At 38.8% G+C, this 21778-nt stretch overlaps 1 protein-coding gene across 1 annotated transcript; it reads right to left on the reverse strand.

Moving 5' to 3' along the window:
- Positions 1 to 12287: 12287 nt before the first annotated feature.
- Positions 12288 to 20380, reverse strand: LOC117813217 (transgelin-like). Its single transcript, XM_034684343.1, has 5 exons — positions 20171 to 20380; positions 14944 to 15130; positions 14688 to 14859; positions 13400 to 13502; positions 12288 to 13296 (listed from the first exon to the last, which is right to left on the reverse strand). The coding sequence occupies exons 2-5, from the start codon at positions 15121 to 15123 to the stop codon at positions 13149 to 13151; spliced, it is 603 nt and encodes a 200-aa protein (XP_034540234.1). The 5' UTR covers positions 15124 to 15130; positions 20171 to 20380; the 3' UTR covers positions 12288 to 13148.
- Positions 20381 to 21778: the final 1398 nt, after the last annotated feature.

A 21778-nucleotide genomic window follows, 5' to 3' on the forward strand; every position in this document is an offset into this window, starting at 1 on the left:
TCTGTACTTTCACCAGCAGAGGGAGCCATCCTCTAAAAGAACGAAACTGAGAGACTGAAGTGCTGATTACTGCTTGTGTCCTCCCTCTCATTTAAAATTCCTTATTGCCAAAGTAAATGGACTTTCACTAAGTCCATCTCTAATTTTGAAGTGCACTAACAGACCTCAGAGGCAATTGAGACCTGTGTAAAAACATCCTGAAACATTAAGTTGGGCGTGGTGCAGTGATGAATGCATTATATACTTATTTAACCCTTGAAGACCTAGACCATTTTGGGGGCGCCAGACTCTCCTGTATTTATTTCGATTTTCTAACCTACTGAAGCACTCAGCATCAAGTGCAATACATCATTTTATTCAGGAGAACCTTATCTTTCACTGTGCTGCATTTAAAGTACCAATTTTAAAATAGTTTTGTCTGTTAATGGATGAAAATACTGAAGTTTTTAAAAAACGTCTGGGAATTTAGGTCATTTTTTTTACTGTGAACTCAGACAAAACATCAGGAAGTTTTGTTTTGTTTTGTTAGAAATTTGTACTTTGGTGTTTTAGACTTCCAAATTATTTTTTTTTCACTATCAAACCTTTACCAAGCAGGTTACAGTAATTTATTATAGTATTATCTTAGGCATTTTTTTGTGGAAAAAGCAAGTGTATTCTTATATATCATTTACTGACCCTGTATATGTGTGTAAAAAAAGGTCTGAGAGTAAGTACAGATGTACAGTGAAAATTATACATTTAAGAACAAGAGCTATTTGTTCATTTTTTAGGGACAGTAATAATGTTCTAGGGTCTACTTGACCCGGGGCATATTTAATGATTAAAAAGTGTCAGAACCCCAAAAAATCCCAATAAACATTTTTTAAATCTCATTATTAACTCCATTATTAACCATTTAAATCAATAATTAGTGCAATGGTGTTCTTTAATTCTCACAGATTATAGTTTAATGAGGATAACTCATTCGTTTTTTATGAAAATTCATGTTAAATTTTTTTTTTAAATGTACATTGGAGTGAAATATGTCACACAGTTGCAAAGAAACATTTAGTGTTTGACACTTCTGACCCCTTTAGCCTCCACTTTGACTGAAGGGGTCACGAACAGTATCTCCATAATAATTTGGCACGCTTATTTCTGCAGATTCTGCATTTATTTAAAAATACAGCCAACAGAATTTGAAAAGCATCATTTTAACCACACAGTTGAAGAAATATATTCACTATCTGACTGCTTGACAAATTTGAAAACGACTGTTAACATAGTTTTTAAAATATTTACAAAAATACTCACTTGCCTAATAATTGTGCATACAGTGTACACACATGCACAACATGATTCTTTGGACATGCACCAAAAGAGAGATGTCAAAGTGAGGGCACAGCACATGAAAAAACAACTTGAGAACTTAAATGGGTTCGGTGCCCTAGAAGTGATCTGGCTAACTCTCCTGCAACCATTCACATCTTCATTACTTTGCTATGAGACTCGCCACTTCCGACGCCAAGTCCTCTAGGACTGAGCTACTGCTGCCCTCAAACCTTCCTCACTAAGTTTGCCATTTTAAGGAGTTAAGATCCAAAAAAGAAGTGTGCGATATAAATTAGCATCAACTGAAGTGGTTAAGAAAATGTTTCAAGGCACATTAGGGGAATAGAAAACAAATACACAGAGGCACGTCCTCCACAGCCTGTACATTTCCAACTACACGCTTTATGTTTTGACTTCCAATGAGGCAGATCTAAATATCCTTCTCATGTTTTGAAACACTTTAAGCTGTCCCTGTAGACACTAGATAAATATTTGACTTCTTCGTCTGCCTAAACACAGTTTAAAAATGGGAAACCACGACTTTCTAATCCCTGGAGGCCTTAGCAGAGTCACAAACGCCCCCTTTAAATCAGCTCCACCCTGACAGAATCCACATCTGGCATTGTGTGTTCTCATTGCTCTTCTAACCTGTTTGAATCTAGGGTTTGGTTCAGTATGAATAAGCTGGGCAGTGCTGGGAGTCTGCACTGGTTAGTAAGTGAGTGGCCTGTGTTAGGAGAGAAGGGAGCAGGAACATTAAATCACCATTAGAAACATGTTTGCACCTCTCAGGGAGTTATTTTATGTGTGAACCTGCGAGGTCAGGGTCTGTTATACTCTGCCACATGTGATGAATGTTGCCATGGCTCCAACAGTCATCTGAGTATTAGATCTATACGTCATGTGCTGCACAGTGAAGTTTCTATTTAATAACAGAGAGAACTGGAGCACATAAAAACGCCTGCTGGTTTACCACTTGAGAAAAATAAACATTTTTACACATCATCCTGAATGGAGGATGTTAAACAGCCCAAGCTGTTCATAACACTGTTCACTATCTTCTTTAACTTAATGTCCTCTGTTGTAGCATGCTCCAAAAATTCAATTTACCTTCTTGAAAATAGGAGTCTTTGTTCCCTTGTCAAATGAGTCAATTGAGTCAAATTCCACTCATGAGGATCAGTTTATTTGATCATAATGTTATTAGACTTGTCTTCTTTTTCATGGCTTTATATTTCCCTCTTTAAAATAAATAAATCACATGATGTCTCAACTTCAGATTGGATCATAGGAAATGAAAGACAGAAGTTGTCATGATAAAAGCAGAAGTGAGTTAAACCCTGACCCCCTGAGGAACATTAGAATTTTGTTGTTGTGTTTATTAGCAGTGCGATTATTTATCATCATGTGTCCGTTCTTTTAACAACATATTTCAGGTCTTTATAGTCTTTAGATGCTCGAGGTAGTATCAGGTATCAGGGAGGATGGTTCAATGCAGTCAAATACATGCAAGATTTAGGATATAACACGTATTTAATGCTTTTTTTTTTCTCCATACGTCACTGGCCTGATTTGCACAATCTACCCGGGACTTCAGCCCACGGTCAAAACAAAGACAACAATGGGGGGGCACAGGAACCTTTTAGTTCAGGGTAAAGTAGTTCTGGGGGCTAAAAGACCCCAGAACCCTTGGTCCAAATGCACCTAAAGAAAAAAGAAAGCTCAATCTGAGCATGTCGTGCAGAGTTTACGGTAACATTGAATTTAAAAACAAGTTTATTTGAATCTGTGCACCATTACAGTCACAGTTATTTAATTCCTATTTGAATAAAGAGCATCTGTGTCTGTAGAATTAATGACATTACATGTTTCAGATACAAACATCTGAATTAATTTACATCTGGCACATGATTCTGCATGACTGCCACTTAATGATTACAGACAAAAAGGACATTCTCTTTAACCAAGGCCCTTATCCTGCTCTGTGTAGAGCTCTTCACAGCTTCACTGCAGCAGCTATTCTTGCACAATGAGGTGCAAGACAGTTTATCAGGTGATAAACCAAAGCACAAAGTTTCAAAGATTTCATTAAAGCCTTGAAGCAAGGTTTAAACGAATGCTGCATGACTCCAGGGTGAGCTGTGCTTTGTGTGAAACTGGAGCCTCGTCACTCTGCCTGAGCAGCTTTGTCCTTCTTTTATGGCATGAATAGAGCGTTTCACCTTTCAGAATCTCAAAATTTGGCCTTTCACCAATAGTCAGAAGAGGGAAATACCTGCATCCTGCCTCAGATTACCCAACATTTACACCTGATATGCCTGTGACCTAGCTTTTTCCCTCTTATCATTCAATGCTGCTGCACACAGAGCTAATGACACATGCAGTCTCAGCCCCACAGCCTGCTCTCTGCTTCAGGATCAGCTGTATTCATACCTATGAGTCATCGACACCCATATGCAGTGGTCATGTTAACCTCAGCCTGGAGGCAAAGAGTCTATCTCATGTGACATCTATGTTTGATCTTTCAGAAACTACAAATCTCCAGTTTTTTACCATGTTTATGATGTGTAATGCAAACACCTACATGAGACTATCTGCTTTCAGTGCCAACAAATAAACAATGTAGTTCATAACTTTCTGTTTTAGATGCATAAAGGATCCCTTTACCTGCATTAAGGCTTTTGTGAAACTCTCTCTGCCTTATTCGAGCGCTGCAGTAGAATTCCTGAGGGTTTCTGTCCTCCTCGACCAGGTCATTGAGATTCATTAATACTCATTGATTTTTGCTCTCTACAGCAACCTCTTGATAACTGTCTTTGTCGTAAAGCTAATTCAGCAGATCCCAGGTCAGGGTCAGACTGCTGTTTACCTCCCCTGTCTTCTTCCACAAAGGCCAATCATTTCTTGACATCACTTTTCTGTGCCCTTCATGCCTTTTGTGGCGTCACTTCAAATCCTTGGACTGACATCACCCCACTGTGTATAAACAAGGGGAGAATTAACAAAGCCTGTGCTGTCAATAAATGCCTCCAAACTGACACTGAAAAGCTGGATGTGTGTATTTCAGGTCTTCAACGCATCACTGAGTCTGTTTTCTCTGGAGGGTTTAATGCCACAAACCTATTTTCAGTTTTTTTCTTTTAACAACCCATTTTTTCTTGTCCTCCTTCATTTCAAGATTTATTCACAAGCATTGTGTCATTACAAAAAGGGGCTGTCACTCCTAACCTCAGGCCTGACATCTCTTCCTGACATTTCCTTCAAACCATACACGCCTACAAAACAAATCAAAATTGGATTTCCCTCTTGTCTCTTGAAAGATTTCCATTGTGAGGGAGGATTAGTGTTGTCAAAACACATTTGAAGAGCGTCAGTTAAATACTGGATGATTGTTTGGGTCCCTGAAAAATGTATTTTAGAGATTTTTTTCATGTTGTATTTTTACTCTATTCAAGAAAATGTAGTACTTAGTATTTGTCTGTATATTGTTTTCTAGATATCACACTGTCCTCTTCATATGTGGGATTCCCTGTGGAGTTCAAGGACCCCTTTTCAGAGCAAAAGTCCCTCATGTTGGCTTAAAATTTTATACATAATGCCCTCTCTCTCTCTCTCTCTCTCTCTCTCTCTCTCTCTCTCTCTCTCTCTCTCTCTCTCTCTCTCTCTCTCTCTCTCTCTCTGTAAAATGAAAATGAACCCTAACTGACCTTCAGCTGTGTCAACAGACAAAGCAAGCAGCAACCTCGGGTGCTGAAAAGTCAAGCCACTGCGGAAATGCAAAAAAACTGCAGTTCCTTGAATGTCCACTAGAGGTTCACTTGGTCTTAATGGCTGCTAAGCAAAAGAGATCAAAGAGACCCCGTTAGAGCTTGTGCAAATGCCCATTTTTTCAGCAGAATAAACATGCTTACAGCTAATACAAAAAAAAGTGCGATGACTGACTTTACACCTTATTTCTTTATTCATGACAACAATGTGGGGTGCATGTTTTTCAAAACTAATTTGTTTTGATCACGCTAAGGCTAAGAGTAATGCATAAATAGACATAATGAGAGGCGTGACTGATTTGACTTGCTGGTGGGTGTGTTGTAGCTGTTTGCTTGGAATCTTGTCTATGGCCTCAGCTCCATCTCTGTGCCTGTTTGTAGATAAGATGTAAGTTAGTTGGAGTCTGCATTTGCAATATGGTGACCATCTTTGGACTTTATAATGAGTAACATCTAGTTTTATGCAGTCCATGGCAGAACTTTAGCATGTTGCAGTTTGTCTGTATTTGTTTACATGAGACCATGCTGAAAATAAAAAAGTTTTCCTATCGGCCCATTAGCTCAAATACTGTTTAGAATCATGCAATGATTCATCATAAATATAGTGAGTTTTACACAGTGTTACCATGTCAGGGCTTCTAGATTAAGCAGCAGATTATAAAAAAACTACAAATGGTGAAAACCAAGCAACAACCTCCGGTCTAAAAATATGAGTCTAATACAAAATTGCTAAAAATTGTGGTTCATCAAAGATCCGCTTGAGGCTGGCTCCAGAAGTACCGGAAAACACATCCACACCAATTCAAAAAAAGCCAATCTTTACAGCATAAATAAACATGTTTACAGCCTGGTACAAAAGACGAGTGTAGTCTGGATAGCTCATTTCTCCATCGGCACACACTGTAGAGGGGGTGATTTTTTTTTCTTCTAATGCAGCAATTTCGAAGATATTTAGATTAAGATTCTTCCAATGAGAGGCACAGCTGACTTTATTGACAGGCGGGAACACTGTAGCTGTTGGCTAGGAGGCTCAAAGCCTGCCTCATTACGTCACACTAGCTCGACAGCAGCAATATGGCTGCCGCCGGCGATTGGCCTCAAAACAGTGCTTCAGAAACAGATGGGTGACGTCAAGGATACTACGTCCATATTTTATACAGTCTATGGTGAAAACCTGTGGGTACATCTTTCAATATCTTACATTAACACAACATATTTGAAAATCCATCAGCTTCCATTTTAAGAAAACTTACAGCCGTATTCAACTACTAGCTAGCTAAGTAGCTAGACAGCTACAATTCAAGCGGACAGAATGTTAGCAGAATTTTACTTCCTTGCCAACTTGAGGTTAGCTAAGCAAATATTAGTTGTTGTCAAGCTGTAGCTTAATGTTTTTTACCTCTTTAGGCTACATTGTTCCTTTCTCTGAATATGGCATGATGTCCCTCCAGTTTTCACAGTTTTCATTGTCCTTTCAGTTGTTCATAAATTGGGAAGTGGTGAAATAACAATTGTCAAATACCCTTCAGAACTAGCAACCAACACTTTAGCTTCACAGTGACGTGGTGAATGCCATTTAGAATAGCACACAGAAGTATTTTTGATTTGACGTCAATATTATCTAGATGACATCACTTTCCTATGTCCTTCACAGATCTCTAATGATAAATCTTTATTTCAGACAATTTCAGTATGTGTGATGTTGAGTAAGATAGACACAGAAACAATGTGGTAAGGCTTAGAGAAAGATTGGACATTTGGTTTTAATGGATATTCATAAGCTTAAGGCAGCTTAAGCTTGTTGTGTTTACAGAAATAATGATGTGGTTATTTGAACAATATTGACTTCTGATTGTTGACACGTTCATTCTCCCCCAACTACTCCTGATCTAGTCACTTGACTTCTTCATTTTCCTGTCATCATAACAATAGTTGCTACAGGGTTTTGTAAACATGTCATTCTGATGAACTTGCTGAAAATATTCATGCTGATGTATTCTCGGAAGGATTTTCTCACCAGTCACATCACTGCTGCTTTTTCCACTACCTCACTCAGAAGCCGTAACCGGTGTCCTACCTGACTGACTGCACTGAGTGTAGCATTAGTTCTAGCCTGATAATCACACTGAAAGGACATTTCACTGGTCTTCTGAGGCTCCTGTAGTTTAGCTGAATTGGTTTAAATTTAGGCCTGAAGCAATATGACATTTTTTAGAAGGGAAAGGTGAACTTTCTGCTCATTATGCATCTGTTATGGTGCAGTCTTTGGTAAAATAAAAAAAAAACACTTAGCCTGTACTGTTTTTTTTTTTTTTTTTTTGCCCATTATACTACAACCCTACACTTGACATACAATGAAAGCTAATTTTACAGAATTCTTTAATCTTTAGTCGACTTTTAAAAGGCCTGCCATAGAGCCAGCCCTTCGCTGTAGTCACTGGAGCAATGAGGCTTCCATCCGTGGCCTTGCCCAACGGCATGACGGTAACTACTTCTGTAGTTGAAGATATTTCATCAGCTTTCTCATTCACAATTTCGCAGACAGGTTGAGCATACAGACTGGCCTCTCTCCAGTCATAAGGTCATTTCTTTATCCTCAAGGCTAATAGTTGCCCCTGTATGGCAGCAGGGTGCATTCCTCTGCAGTGAAGCCAGTGATGTGTCGGAGTTTCCACACTTTCAATGACGAAATTAGTAAAAATAGCATCTGCATCACAAAAGGCAACTAAAAATCAACTGTCTCAGGGACCTAAGCTGTGAGATTGACATTAGTGGGATTAGTTTGTTAGTTTAGTTTGTTTAGTTATTTAATTAGTTTGTTTAAGGAACTGTACACTAATTGTATTTGTTGCGCTGGCAGTGCTTGCAAACAAAATTTTAGAGCACTTCTTACAAACACTTACTGTTGGTAGGTTATGAAAGTTGACCTGCTCTACCTCTGCCTCCCTTAGTAGATGTAAAGTCTAAAGTCGCTCTGTGTGCTTCATATTTGCTTTTATTTAATGGAATACAAAATATAAAAAATGATAGAAGTTGTGTGAGCAGCCAGACCGGGAAATTGTACCCTCGTACGGACCTCCGCCATTATTGTTCATAAAGCTGATATCAGAAGTCCTGTCCTTTCTTGATTTCGGTTGGTAGGGGATTGTGAAGTGATAGAGAAGTGACATTGACGAGCGTGGCAGGGTTCCAAAAGTTGAACTTCTTTCAACTGAGAATGCGACAAAAACAACTGACACTAAGGATGTTTTTGGGCTTAGAATTTAAGAACTGCATTGGTTTTGTGTTGACAATAGGCTCCGCAAGAGCAAAAATCTCTATAGGTGGACACAGGCCCTTAAACTTGTTACAGGGAAATGTTTAGAATAAGTGCAGGATGGTGTAAGAAGTGTATCCTCATTAGCCAACTCAGCCTCTACAATTCAAGTTTTATCCAGTTGAGCAAGACTCTGAACCCCGAATTGCTCCCTCTGTTGTTCAGAGGTGTGTGAATGTGAACGAATGAGATTAGCTAACACTGATGGTCCCTCACTACATAGCAGCCTCTACCATCAGTGAGTGAATGGGTATGAATGGGTGAATGTGACGAGTAGTGTAAAAGCGCTTTGAGTGGTCAGAAAGACTAGAAAAGCACTATATAAGTATAAGTCCATTTACCATTTACCTTTGAAAGGAGTAACCACAGTGTTTTACAGAGTAACTCCATTGCTGTGCTGAACTGAGTTTATGTCTTGCTCAAGGGTATCTATGTCTACAATGAGGGCAACAGTACTTCTCTTGCCTTCAAACCAGCCTTACTTCCTTTGTGGCAGCAAACAAACATTTTAAAGTAAGAGAGTAAATTATAAACGCTAAAAGTTGTTTACTGAGTCAGTGAACAAAGGATGAAGGGGAGTCATCAGTGCCGCAGAGCTCCTGGCACAATTAATGATAAAATAACCACATTTGTCTCTTCATCAACTTTTAACTCCTCAGAGGTGAGACGTGATGAAACAAGTGAGTAATACACTCCTGGAACAGGGTCAGGTTTTACTTTGTAAAACTATATTTTCAGTTAGGATACCAAATATTCCTGTATCAGTTATGGAAGAAGTAAGTTAACAGCTTTATGGTAATGTTTTGCTGTAGACACTGAAGACAAACAGTACAATTGAACAGTTCCAGTGTCAAAATATCTAGCAGGGACACAAAAGCTGACACATGTTAATGGCCCCTCTGGATAAACTTGTGTTGATGGATTGAGCTATGTTAGACTCAAAGACGTTCATCACTTCACACCAGTCTGCTTGTGTTTGAATAATTTGAGTGTTGGAGTAATAAAATCGTTTTGGCATTATTTAAAGTACAGCTGAGATAATAACTGCTGCCCCACAGAGACTAATGCATTGCAGATTTATCAACAGCAGTTGAAGAAGTAATATAAAGGACATTTTCAGGAGAGAATGATCTCCATCAGAAGTGCCTTTAAGCAGTGTTTAACATAACATGTTTGACTGCACACTGATCAAGTACCTATGGAGGAGCATTCACTATTGCTTTTATTATGAAACATTAGAAAGTACATAATCATTTTAAAAACCTGTCTTTGTTTGAGTGTAATCTCTGGGACTGTGAATAACATGTCAGCATCAACATTTTATAAAATCCTCTTTTAAAGGTTAAAAACGGGACTATAACAGGGTTCACATGGCAAGGCTTCTTATGCTGTTGCTGCTTTGATGGTTAACGCCAACACTAAACTCAAAACAGACCAAAAGTATCAACAACATTAAAGTGAAAGAATTTATGAAAAGCCAGTTAATCATGTAGTGTGCAGTGTGATATATCAAATGCTGTAAGGCCAGCAAAGTGTACCACATGGCATCACACTGGAAAAAATGCCCCTCCAAATACAAGAAAAAAAAAACATTTCAAGGTACTTTTACCTTGAAATAAGCAAAAGAAATCTGCCGGTAGAACAATTGAAAATTTGCTTGGTAAGATTTCTTAATATAAGACGTAATATTTAGAAAACTGTGATCTTAAAATTAGCAGGGAAAACTTATTTTAAGCAATATTTGACCAGTATTTTAAAGCTTAGTGTCTCAGAATAAGCCAGTAATGCTAACAATTGGTATTTTTTCACTCAAAAAAAGATTTTTGCACTAATACATTTCATGTTAACTTCTTCATTTGAGATATATTCACCTTAATTTGAGTTGTATTTTAGCAGCACTTCTCTAGGTTTAAGACCATCTTGTACTTGAAATAAGATTACAAAGTTTAATTTGAACATTTTGAGATATAATGTCTTCTCATAGTTAGCTGGATATACTAATATTCAGTCATGTTGTTTTTTAGGATAAGCCAGCTATGCTCAAAAGTAAGTGTTTCATTGTGTGTATGTACTTGAAGGATGTATATTTGTATCTGATTTAGAAGAAACAGTGCCTGAAAACTGTAACCCACCCTTAAAAAAACAACTTTTCTTTCTTTCTTTCTTTCTTTCTTTCTTTCTTTCTTTCTTTCTTTCTTTCTTTTATCAATGGAGCTGTTTCTGATATATTCTCCAATAAAATGCATTTACTTAAATCAAGTAAAGGTTTTGTCTTAAATCAAGATTATCCGTCTTCTACAAATAAGATCTCAGCTTGAAAAATGTATGAAATGTAAAATAAACCTTGTTTCTTCTAAATTACAGCTCAAAACAAGATCAGTTCAAGATTGACTTAACAAGATATTTAAGATGCATTGTCTTAAAACAAGTCCCTCTATCTTGCTCAAATGCTACTTGTTAAGTAAATGTATCTTGAATTAAGTGGGATAAGACATTTTGACAAAAAATGAGACAATTTCACTTGGTAAGATTATGAGTTTTTGCAGTGCACTATGTCTTTAGAAGAAAGTCTCATGTAGTTCTTTAAGATTTATTTATTTATAGCTAAAATTTAGGGCTTTTACACCTTTGTTTGGAGAGGATAGGACAATGGATAGAGCAGGAAACCAGGACAAAGAGAGAATGGGGGAATGTCATGCAGGAACACGGTCACAGGCTGAAATTAAACCCGGGCTGCACTCTTTATGGGTGAGTAACTAAACCACTCAGCTAAATCCACGCTCAATGTATATGATTTTAAAGGTATGGAAGCCTGGAGTGCACACACAGACATACTTCTTTTTTCCTGTTAGGAAAACAGATTAATGGATGCATGACCACTTCAGGATTCCGTATCAAGGCTATGTTTAAGATGACTGTCTCATAAATGTAGTGCAGTTCTTTATTCATGCTCTATCTGTCTCTATAAGATAAGCAGAATACAAAAGACAAATATGCCACCAGTTACCAGATTACCTGTTTCCACATGTTCTAAATTTAACTCTCACTTGTCTTAAACATACCAATTAATACTTCACTGTGAAATCTTCCTCCCCAGTTTCCTAAAAACAGCCCAAGAATAAAAAGGAAGTCTTTTGTCTACACTCCCGCTGTAATGACCTCTCCTTTTTTGGAAATGCTCCCTGATGCCTTTAGTCCCCTGGTCTTTTTTAACCTCTACTCCCTCTCACCTCAGCCACCTTTATCTCCTGTGTTTGACTCAATCTGGAATTTTTTTTGAAGTATCACTTTCTCCTGCTGTTTCATTTTAACCTCTTTCTGTAATCAAACCAAAGTTTTTTGTTTTGTTTCTTTCTTCCCCTTCCTGCGTTTTTCTTTCTATCTGTGGCCTTCTTCTGATTCAGTTCATGCTGAACAGATTAGTCAGTACTCAAGCAAAAACAGAGAACAAACAAAACCTTGGCAGGAGACAGTGATAGTCCTCCTCTGAGTCCCCCCCCCCCCCCCCCCCCCCCCCCCCCCCTCTCTCTCTCTCTCTCTTTCTTTCCATCCAAACAGGCAAAATCAAGCCAGGAAAAATCCAGGCTTTCTCCCCACCCATCATCACTCCCTCCAACTGCTCTCTCTCTCTCTCTCCTCCCCACCTTACAGGCTACAATACATTAGCTTATCTGTGTATGGAGGCTGAGTGCAAACAAGGTCTATAGTTACCTGTAAAAACTCTGACATGTTTATTATGGGTTGCTATGTACATTAGTAAATGTCTTTCACTGATTACCTTGTGCCACCAGGCTGTGAAGATCACTCTGAGTATGATCAATGGTGTTATCATTATACAAGGACAAAGACTACTTTTTCTCAGTTCATCCATTTATCACACAAGAGGCTTCTTCACAGGAAAATCAAATTTTATTTCACAATCATCCTCATTATAAGTGATGGATTAAAGTCTAAAAATAAGGTCCAACAATAGAATCAAGATTACTTTACTAAGAGCTGCAAAATTTGTTATGGAGCAAATCAAACTCTCATGATGTATGTGTCCTTTTCTTTTTCTTCAACCAGGCTATTTGTTATAAACTAACATACACTCAACTAAACCAGTGTACTTGATTGCTGTGATGTATTCACATCAAAGTTTGTGCTTAACTTTACCAGCTACCACTTTTACAATTTATCACAAATCAAAACAAATGAGACATGAAACTTTGAGAAAAGTAACCCATCAGATTTAATAATGGATTTGTTTGTTTCATCCATTAATAAGTAGGAGAGTCCTTGAATGCACCAATGAGCAGAGTTGATAATTGCATGACATGCTGCAATTATGTATCTGTTGAACTTAGAGTCTGAGCAAAAGCTGATGGATTGCTTCTCTCAAGTGGGTTACAAGTCTCTGCAAGTTGAATCTTATACTGAAGTGAAATCTCTGGATGAGTGATAAACAAGAAATCAATCTAAAGTTCTTGCATGATCGCAGTCATGGAAAGCAAACATGCATAACCTATGGAATGTTTTTTTAAGAATAGTATTTACAATGTCCTACTGTCTGTAAAAATGCTCTGCCTAATGTGTAAATGTCACAGATATCTATTTATATGAGTGTGTGTTGTATATGTGCACATTTGTTGGTCCCTGTTTTGGTCCAGTTTTGTCATGAAACAGTCAGGTAGCATTTCTCATTTCGGTAAGCTTTCTCTGTCTCCTCAGCGGGTCACAGAGGAGGACGAGGGTTAAAGCTCTTCCCGTATTCAGGGGTTGAAGATCTGTCGCGATTGACCATACCCGGTCATTCCAGCTTGAGATGCTCCTGTGTTTGTGCCCATTTGCAGACTGATGACACTTTTGCCTTGGTTCAGCTGCTCCTCTGAGAACTCTCTTCTGTTCTCCTGAGCTTTCCTGAACAAACATGCGTCTCTATTAGTGAAATTCAACGTCTTGAGTTTGATGATTTGTCACAGAGAGACTATCATGCATGAGAGAGATAAATAATCAAACTTACTTATTGAACCAGGTGGGGTCTCCTTTGTAAGTGCCATCATCCTTTGTGACAGCCAAGTTACCCACAGCCAACAGGGTCCTCTGGACAGCAGCCAAGTCTTTGCCTGAAAATATGCAACAACCTCACATGATCAGGCACATACCAGAATACAGGAAATAGCAATAGCAATTTTAGAAAAACAATAGATACACCCCAACATACATCAGACACAGCAACCAAACAAACATCAATTGTTGCTGCACATGCATCCAGTCACAACATTCATCAAATCATTCATACGCTTCAGAAAATAAATATGTTTTGAGTCCTTTTTTAAAAGTGGAGACAGTTGTGATGGACCTGAGGTCAGCAGGCAGTTTATTCCAAAGAGAAGGACCACAGTAACTAAAGGCCTCTTCACCGGACCTAGATTTGACCCTGGGTACATTTAAAAGACTTCCACCTGCTGACCTAAGGATCCTGGTCGGGTTATACACTGTGAGCAAGTCAGAGATGTACTGGGGAGCTGAACCATTGAGTGCTTTATGGACTAATAATAGGATTTTGAAATGGATTCTGTATTGAACGGGGAGCCAGTGAAGTGTTTTGAGAACCGGGGTGATACGATCATGTTTTCTTGTATGTGTCAGGATTCTAGCTGCTGTGTTCTGGATGAGTTGGAGCCGTGCTAGGAAAGACAGTGATGTGCACCCTGCATTAACTAAAACAGCGACATTTTCTTCCTTTATTTTCAAATCTGCCGACAAAAAAACCTATATGTCAAAGGGCAAAATATGCAGCTACTTAAGCAGTTACTGCTAGTTGTTGATTTTTTGATTTTCAACTTTCACCCCCAGAGCAAAAGATGAGGTATATCAGGTCTTCATAGTCTGAACTCAAGTTAAAGAACAATAGTTTTTTGCTTTCTTGAGGTCGGTATTGATATTTTCCAGAACTAAGAGACATTTTTCAAAGTAATTTTATCTTTTTTATTTTTATAGTTTTCCTTTGCGGTCTTCAGTATAAATACACTGATTGTTGAGATCTCAAATTTCCCTCCCAACTCAATCTTTCACACACAAACATACACACACAATCTATCTTACTCTGTCCTTACCAAATAATGACTGCCTTCATCTAACGCTCCTTTTTTATTTTTACATTTGAATGTGTAACAACATGCTTTTAACATTTCTCTAAAAGAAGATACTTTCCTACATATACTTAGAATACTAAACTACTTGTAGAAATTCAGTAATAGTTCACATCAACTCTGCCCCATTAAATCAAATAAGTTCTGTTGTCTTACCTTCAAACAGGTCCACAGTCTGAAACAAGTCGCTTTTGGTGACTCCATAGCTTTCTGCTGCTTTCAGGAACAGGGATATCTGCTCCATCTGCTTAAACGCCATGCCAGAGCTCTTAATGCTTCTGATTGGCTTGCTGCTTAAATACAGGCTGTTGATGTGCTCTGACAGCACCTACTCACACACAGAGAAGAAACTATAAATACACAGTACACTTAGCAAATAGCAGTGTTGTATTTATGTTGAACCGACACTCACACATCCATCCTTGAGCCAGGTTTGGAAGCCGGCCTTGCCCGGCTCCGGCTGGCCGACGCCAGGGCCACACTGAGCCTTGATCCACTCCACCAGCTTTTCCTCCAACTCTGGGTCGTATTTCTTATCAATCTTACTCTGCACCTCGCGGCTGAAACCATAGCCAGCGGCTTGGTTTGACATGCTGATCCTGCCGAGAGAGAGTAAGTGTTAGAATAGCAGCATATTGTGTCCTTTTCAAAATCGTTACAACATTTACTTTATATCTTTTACCATTCTTACACAAAGCCCTGGGCTTACAAGGCAAATAGCAATAAAACCGCTTTCTACCTGATTCCTTTAAGTGAATGTGGAACTGTCTGTGTTGTGCTCTTTTATTGTTTGTCCTTGTATGTTAGTTAGGATCAAGCAGAAACCTCTGGTGTTGAATAATGCACCCATTGTTAAAGTGCAAAAAAAACTGCAGTTCATCAAGTGACCTCTTGAGGCTGCCAATAAAAGTTCAAAAAGCCCATATTTAATATTATTAAAACAGCACTAAACATGTTGATACAAGTCTGGTACTAAAACTGGTTTGATAACTAGAGCTTATTTCTTTCTTCTGAAAACTGCATGGGGTAAATTTCCTTTATAGCTCGTCTGTCTGATTATATTGATGTCGAACTTTATGCATAATTAAACAGAACTAGGGGTGCGGCTGATTTGACTAGCAGATGGGAACTCTGTCACCAGAAACCAAGATTTATTGGGCCTTCCTCAGCTCTGGCTCTGCCTGTTTCTAGATTTGCCAAAACTTAGATGGAGTCAGCATTTCCAATATGTCCAACACCATTCATTGACTTCATAACACCTCTTCGTAAACCAAAGAGTGAAGTCACTGAGAGTACGTTTGTTTTACACAGCCTATAGGTAGGATATTTTGGGTTAAAACTTTTTACAGACAGGACAATGTGAAGGAGTGAGTAGGTCTGGCTTCATCATTCAGAGACTCTTTTATTACTCAAACCATACGTTTGGAAAAAAAATGCTTAATTTAAAGTTTTGAAAACTGAAATCTACTGTACAGTAGCTTCAGTAGTTAAAGGAACAAATCTTAATGTTGGAAAAAACAAATAGCTGTCTGCAAGAGAGATGTTGTTTCTGTCTGTTGAACAAAAGGCTAAGGACAGCAGTGACTTAGTTTAGCTTAGCCTTGTTCACAGACCAGCAGTAGGGGGAAGCAGTTTCATTCACGGTTTCAGCCAGGTTTAATTAAAAAAAATGTAAACACAAATGCCAACCAACAACTCACATGAGATTCCTCTTTCATTTAATGTGCTCAAAACCGAAACCGTTTGTGTTAGAACATAACTTCACAATTTCTATCAAGAATGCCAGGCTATTGTTTAACAGGAACAGTAACTTCATGGAGCTGAATTGTGATTTTGCAACTTGTATTTCTTTTCACTGGTCAAACACAGAGAATACAAAGTGTTTGTGTTTTGGATGTGCTGGAGAGCAAACCTAGACACCTCCAGGCAAAACTTAGCTCGCTGTTTTCATTTATTTTCTATGCTAATTCAGCCTTTCAGCTAAGAAAAACAACTAACAGGCTGCTGGCTGTAATCTTACATTGTATAGACCTCTATAGAGTGGTACCACTCTTCTCATCTAACTCTTTACCTCAAAGGGCGTAAGAATAGTGCCTGAAATGTTGAAGTAATGTTGATCTATGTAGCGCTTTAAGGCTGTATCATATAAATGTGATGAGTAAGAAGTGAGAGAAGAGTCAAGGACTGATAGAAATGTCAGTACATATGCCTCTGCTAGCTCATTTTTAGGCTATATATCTGATTTAATTTTAATCATTCATTTGTATGTATTTCATAAAAATGTGCAGGGTTAAATGTAGCTGGACTAAACCATTACAAATTCAAGCATTGTGTTTCCATTGTCAAGGCAATGAAGGTGACCTTTTTGATAAAGATATTTTTACTGTGTTTAAGTCTTCAAGGAATACCTCCCTGTTGTTCTCTGTAAGTAGTTATAAACGCTGTATCTAATTTATTAATGCAGTTTGAGCTTCCTGTTGGCCTCAGCAGAACCGCCCCGCTCCCTGCATCCTGTTTGCACATTGAACTGTCACTTCCTTCCTCCCTCCCTGACAAAGGTAGTTATGTGTGTAGAGGGCTCTAAACAAAACAACACACAGCTGCTCACCATGGGAACAGCCTTTATGTAAAAAGATCACAAACAGCGTGTTAAATCATGAAACTCTGAGACGTTACGCTAACTGCCACGCAGCAGTTATTGCTTTAACAGATCTGAATAATACAGTTACATAACAAAGTCTTAATCCTAGGAGGGCAGATAACATATGGAGATGTTTAGAGCTGATAGGAAAATTCTCCTGCTCTTACTTTTCATGCCATGCCCACAAATTTGTGGTATGCACACCCAGTACCAACACTGGTGAACCGTGCATATTTGTCATACTTTGAAAAAGTCTGGTGATACCATGTGTGATGTCTGCATCGGTGCAGAATCACTGTTTTATTTATCCATGCAAACTGGGTTTTATATAAGACATAAAGTGATCCCGATCCTCCAGGGCAAAAAGGCACACCTATTCCATCCCTTGTAAAAACAGGGGCTTGGCAGTCTTACACAATATGTGTTGATAGTTTGACAAATTGTATTCACGTCAACTAGCTCACATACTGGAGCCCTTGCTACCATAGATCATGCCGTTCATTGTCTGAGGTTGCAGTGGTTATATGGGAATATGGAGGGGAAGTGGCCTCCTGTTAGCTCAGTATTTCCAAAACCAGTGACATGGGTGAAGTAAGGATCTAAACATCCAAACTCTTTAAGTCTCTTTCTCAATCTTAGGATAATCCATCTGTGGTGTCCTGGCACGCCCAGAGAACATCCAGCAGCTGCAAACATCTTGACTTATCTCTGCATGTAGTGAACAAAGAGGGATGATGAAGTCAGAGAGTTGACTACTTCTTCTGATAAATTCAAGCCTGCACTTTCATCCCTGATCTGTGCTTGTAAAACACTGATTGGATCACTGCCACTCTGCTTTCAGTCATGTCTGCAGTGAAGCTATCAACTGAGAATGGGGCCACTATAAAGTGAAATGTAAACTGTTATATCTGACTGTGTGCAGGTGTGTCGAATGATTACATTAAACGTTCACACTTTAAAAAATCAACCGGGCATGGCTCAAAGTTTTTTTGAACTTCCTGTAATCATAGTGTCACAGCTACAACCAACCTACCACAATAAACAAGATGTAGATAAACAGGCCAGCAAACATAGTGGAATACTCAGGTGTGAAGGACATGTTGCTTTGAATTGTTAATATGGACTTTATAAAACTGTTTTAAGTGCAAAATAAAATATGCAATTAAAAGACTGATTTCATCGGGCGCTGGTGGCCTAGCGGTCTAAGCACCCCACATACAGAGGCTACAGTCCTCGTCGCAGGGGTCGCCGGTTCGATTCCTGGACGGTCGATCATTTCCTGCATGTCTTCCCCCACTCTCTACTCCCCACATTTCCTGTCTCTCTACAGCTGTCCTATAAAATAAAGGCAAAAAGGCCAAAAATGTAACTTAAAAAAAAAAAGCCTGATTAATCACAATTAACTTTTAAAATTTAAAGATTAATCTTGATCCGTAGGGTAACTGGACTTGATAGAAAGTCCAGTTGCCCTACGCATCAAGCTTTTGAATTACCATGACCTGGATGACTTAGAACCTTCACAGTCAAGGATTAATCACATTTTTAAAAATGAAACAGTTGACAACCTTAGTTTTAATTTCAATCTTAATTTGATGCAATGTTTGAACCTTTGCTGTGAGTGACTTCAGTGCTTCAGCATTCAACTCGTCACCATATACCGAATTAGCTTTGAGGCTTCTGTTATGTGGTTGGGTGACTTTTGTCATTTCCTTCTTTATTGTGTACTCTTGCTATCAACAGTGTACTATGCATGCATTTTTATATGCACGTGTTTGTAGTTTATTAGAAATTATCTCACCGTTCAGGTGTTATTTGTATTCACTGGAGAATCAAAGAAAACTACTTCAACTGAAGTAGAAATCACACTTTGATGCATTGTTTTTTGGCTTTACTTCTACCTTAAATTGAAAGAGTAAAAGATTGAAAAACTGCTGCAAACTCACTTCCCTTCACTCTGAATTCTAATCTTTCTTTATCCCTCAGCTCAAGAAGCCTTTAACTATCAGTATACTACCTTTGCTCTTTCTTTAACACCTGAGCAAACACCTCGCTCCATGTCAGCCCTCTGGTCTGCTCCTGCATGCGTGCCTTTTCATTTCATTACTCAAATGTAGCTCCAGTTATTAGCATAATGTTGGTCATTCTCAACCCCACCCAAATTCTTCAACTTTTGTTTCACAGTTAGTCTCCGTCATCCGGTGTGAGATGTTTCTCAACTTTCTGGCACTGCACCAGTTCTGCATTAAACAAACAATCAGTCAGTTTCTCACCACAACTTCTCATGGCGTTATCTGCGATTTAGTCAGCTTGGTTATTCTGTGATCTATAATTCAAATGATTTTCCGTGTTCATGTTTTCTTTTTCCAACACAGTCCCAGCTGCTGCTAAATCAGCATTTTGTTATTCCACTTTATCACTGAGAACAGCCTGAACTCCACCTTCAAGTTTTCTCTCTTGCACATAAAACTTTACCCTGGTTCATAAATGTGACACCATATGTGACAAACACACGCTGAGTTTAACAGCAAACCAGCAGCCAGGGCATACATTAGACTAGAAAGAGACATTTTATTATGTAGTGTAGACAGTACTGAGTCTCTGATGACAGATTTCTAAAAGGTTGATCCTCTGAGTTTGTGAGGCCTCACATTTTGCAGAGGGCGCCAAGAGAGAAAGGTATTGATAAGAAACAGGATTTCATAACAGGAGAATGTACAGACTGGCGGGTCAATCTGGAGGCATGTAATCCACGCGGATAAAGGCTAAACATTAACTCTGTTATATCCTGTAATGATCAAACATGAGCATGGAGGAGGAAGACAGAGCGTGGGAGCAAGGGTGGGGTGTTCAGAATGATACATAGCACATGTTTTTTTCCTGTTTCCTGCATAGCCAGCCACAAACTGAGAGCTTCAAAGAAACCCTGACAGTCAGAAATCAGGAAACTGAGATTTACAACCAAAGAAAGACAAGAGCTAGCGAGGGAGAGTTTACTTACTTTGTTATGTTACTTTCAGGTGAATACAGGTGAGTCTGGGCTTCAGATGTTGTATCCTCCCTTTTCTTCGCGTTCTTTCTTACAACACAGTGCAGATTTCACTGTTCAAGACTGCCAACATAAATAGAGCAAACACCCTTGTCTGAAATATGACTTCACCACATTCAACAGAAATAGGGAGCAAGAGAGAATGAGAGAGACAGAGAGAGAGAGAGAGATACGCCTTCAGGTCCTCTTATTTCACTCTATGACCCGCCCCCTTTTGCTCTTTCTCTGTTTCCCCACTCAAATAGTAATTCCTTATTTAGGAGAAGGACGGTAAGGAAAATGAGGACATGTGACTGGAGAGTTTGGTGTGGTCACTGAAAAGAATTCTCCAAATTTCTGCCTCCACCGCTGAAGAATGAGGCAGGATTAGGAAGGAGGGAGGAGTGATAAAATCCCAGAAAACAGTGCTTGTCTGAGGGAGTAATTAGAGAGCAGAGAAGCACATGTGGAGCAGATTATTCATTGCTTTAATTCAATCTGCTGATGTTTGCGGTTACTAAAACGTGTCTGAAACTGAAACAGGAAGTGGGGCAGCTGTGGAATGTAAGTCTCCCCCTCTTCTCTCTGCAGTTTTATGTCAAGAGGAAGCTGAAAGCGACAGGTCATGACACATCATGGCATTTTTTCCTCCTATGAAAGTACAACATGTGAATTGTGAGGCTTGTCTCTGTGTTCAGAAGCTACAGTTGCACATACAGGCGGTCTCCAAGACGACAAGACACTCCCTCCGAGACATTTCACCCCCGTTTACAGACGAGTCAGGACCTGGCTGTGCTTTGACATATCAAGATGACATCAGAGGTGATAACAATACAAGGAGTTGGCAGTGTGAGAGGCCCAACTGTCATGAATATGTAGGTGTAAGAAAGGTTAGGGCATGTTCAGCTACGTCAGATACATTCTGAGTCATTCAGCTTCAGGAGAACCAGATATTAGTCTGATGCTCAAAGAGGACGTCTGCAGGGTTAATGATTATCTTTGCCTGAGAGTGGTTTCATTGCAGAGGAGTGTTTCCTGTTCACTGCACACAAGCTGTTACTGCATGAAGGTTCAGAAAGCCATCTTTACTTCACTAACAACTCTAACTGCTTGAGTTTATTTTTGTTATCACCCCATGTTCTCGTTAATCAGCAGGCTGTGTCAAATACTTTATTCTGATTGGTCAAAACTCAGTAAAAATGGTAATGATTTTGAAATAGAAAAGGCGATGCTAGGGACAACCAGATAACACACCACCTATCAATTTTTTAACCTTTGCATTTTGAATCAGTGGGCTAAACAACATGGATGATATTAATGATAATAATAATAACCCAAATTTATATAGTTTTGGACAGTAACAAAGTAAATTTGCTTGAGTATTGTACTTAAGTACATGTTTTGAGTATCTGTACTTTACTCCATTACATTCAGAAGACAATTGTTGTACTTTTTACTCCACTACATTTCTATCAGTGCTCTAGTTACTTACTACTTTTGCTTTGAAGTCAGCTCATGCTTCTCTTTTCTGAAATCTGATCCCTCAGACAGTAAAATGTGTTTGTGTAGTTCTGTTTGTCT

The sequence above is a fragment of the Notolabrus celidotus genome, chromosome 5 (assembly GCF_009762535.1).
Source record: "Notolabrus celidotus isolate fNotCel1 chromosome 5, fNotCel1.pri, whole genome shotgun sequence".
NCBI classification, from domain to species: domain Eukaryota; kingdom Metazoa; phylum Chordata; class Actinopteri; order Labriformes; family Labridae; genus Notolabrus; species Notolabrus celidotus.

What these genes read in the sequence shown, in the direction of transcription:
- LOC117813217 (XM_034684343.1), bottom strand. Translation starts at nt 15,123, where the DNA reads ATGTCAAACCAAGCCGCTGGCTATGGTTTCAGCCGCGAGGTGCAGAGT. An exon ending in GACTGTGGACCTGTTTGAAG is followed by an intron (nt 13,503 to 14,687) that starts GTAAGACAACAG and finishes GCATATTTTCAG; the next exon opens with GCAAAGACTTGGCTGCTGTC. An exon ending in GACCCCACCTGGTTCAATAA is followed by an intron (nt 13,297 to 13,399) that starts GTAAGTTTGATT and finishes ATGTTTGTTCAG; the next exon opens with GAAAGCTCAGGAGAACAGAA.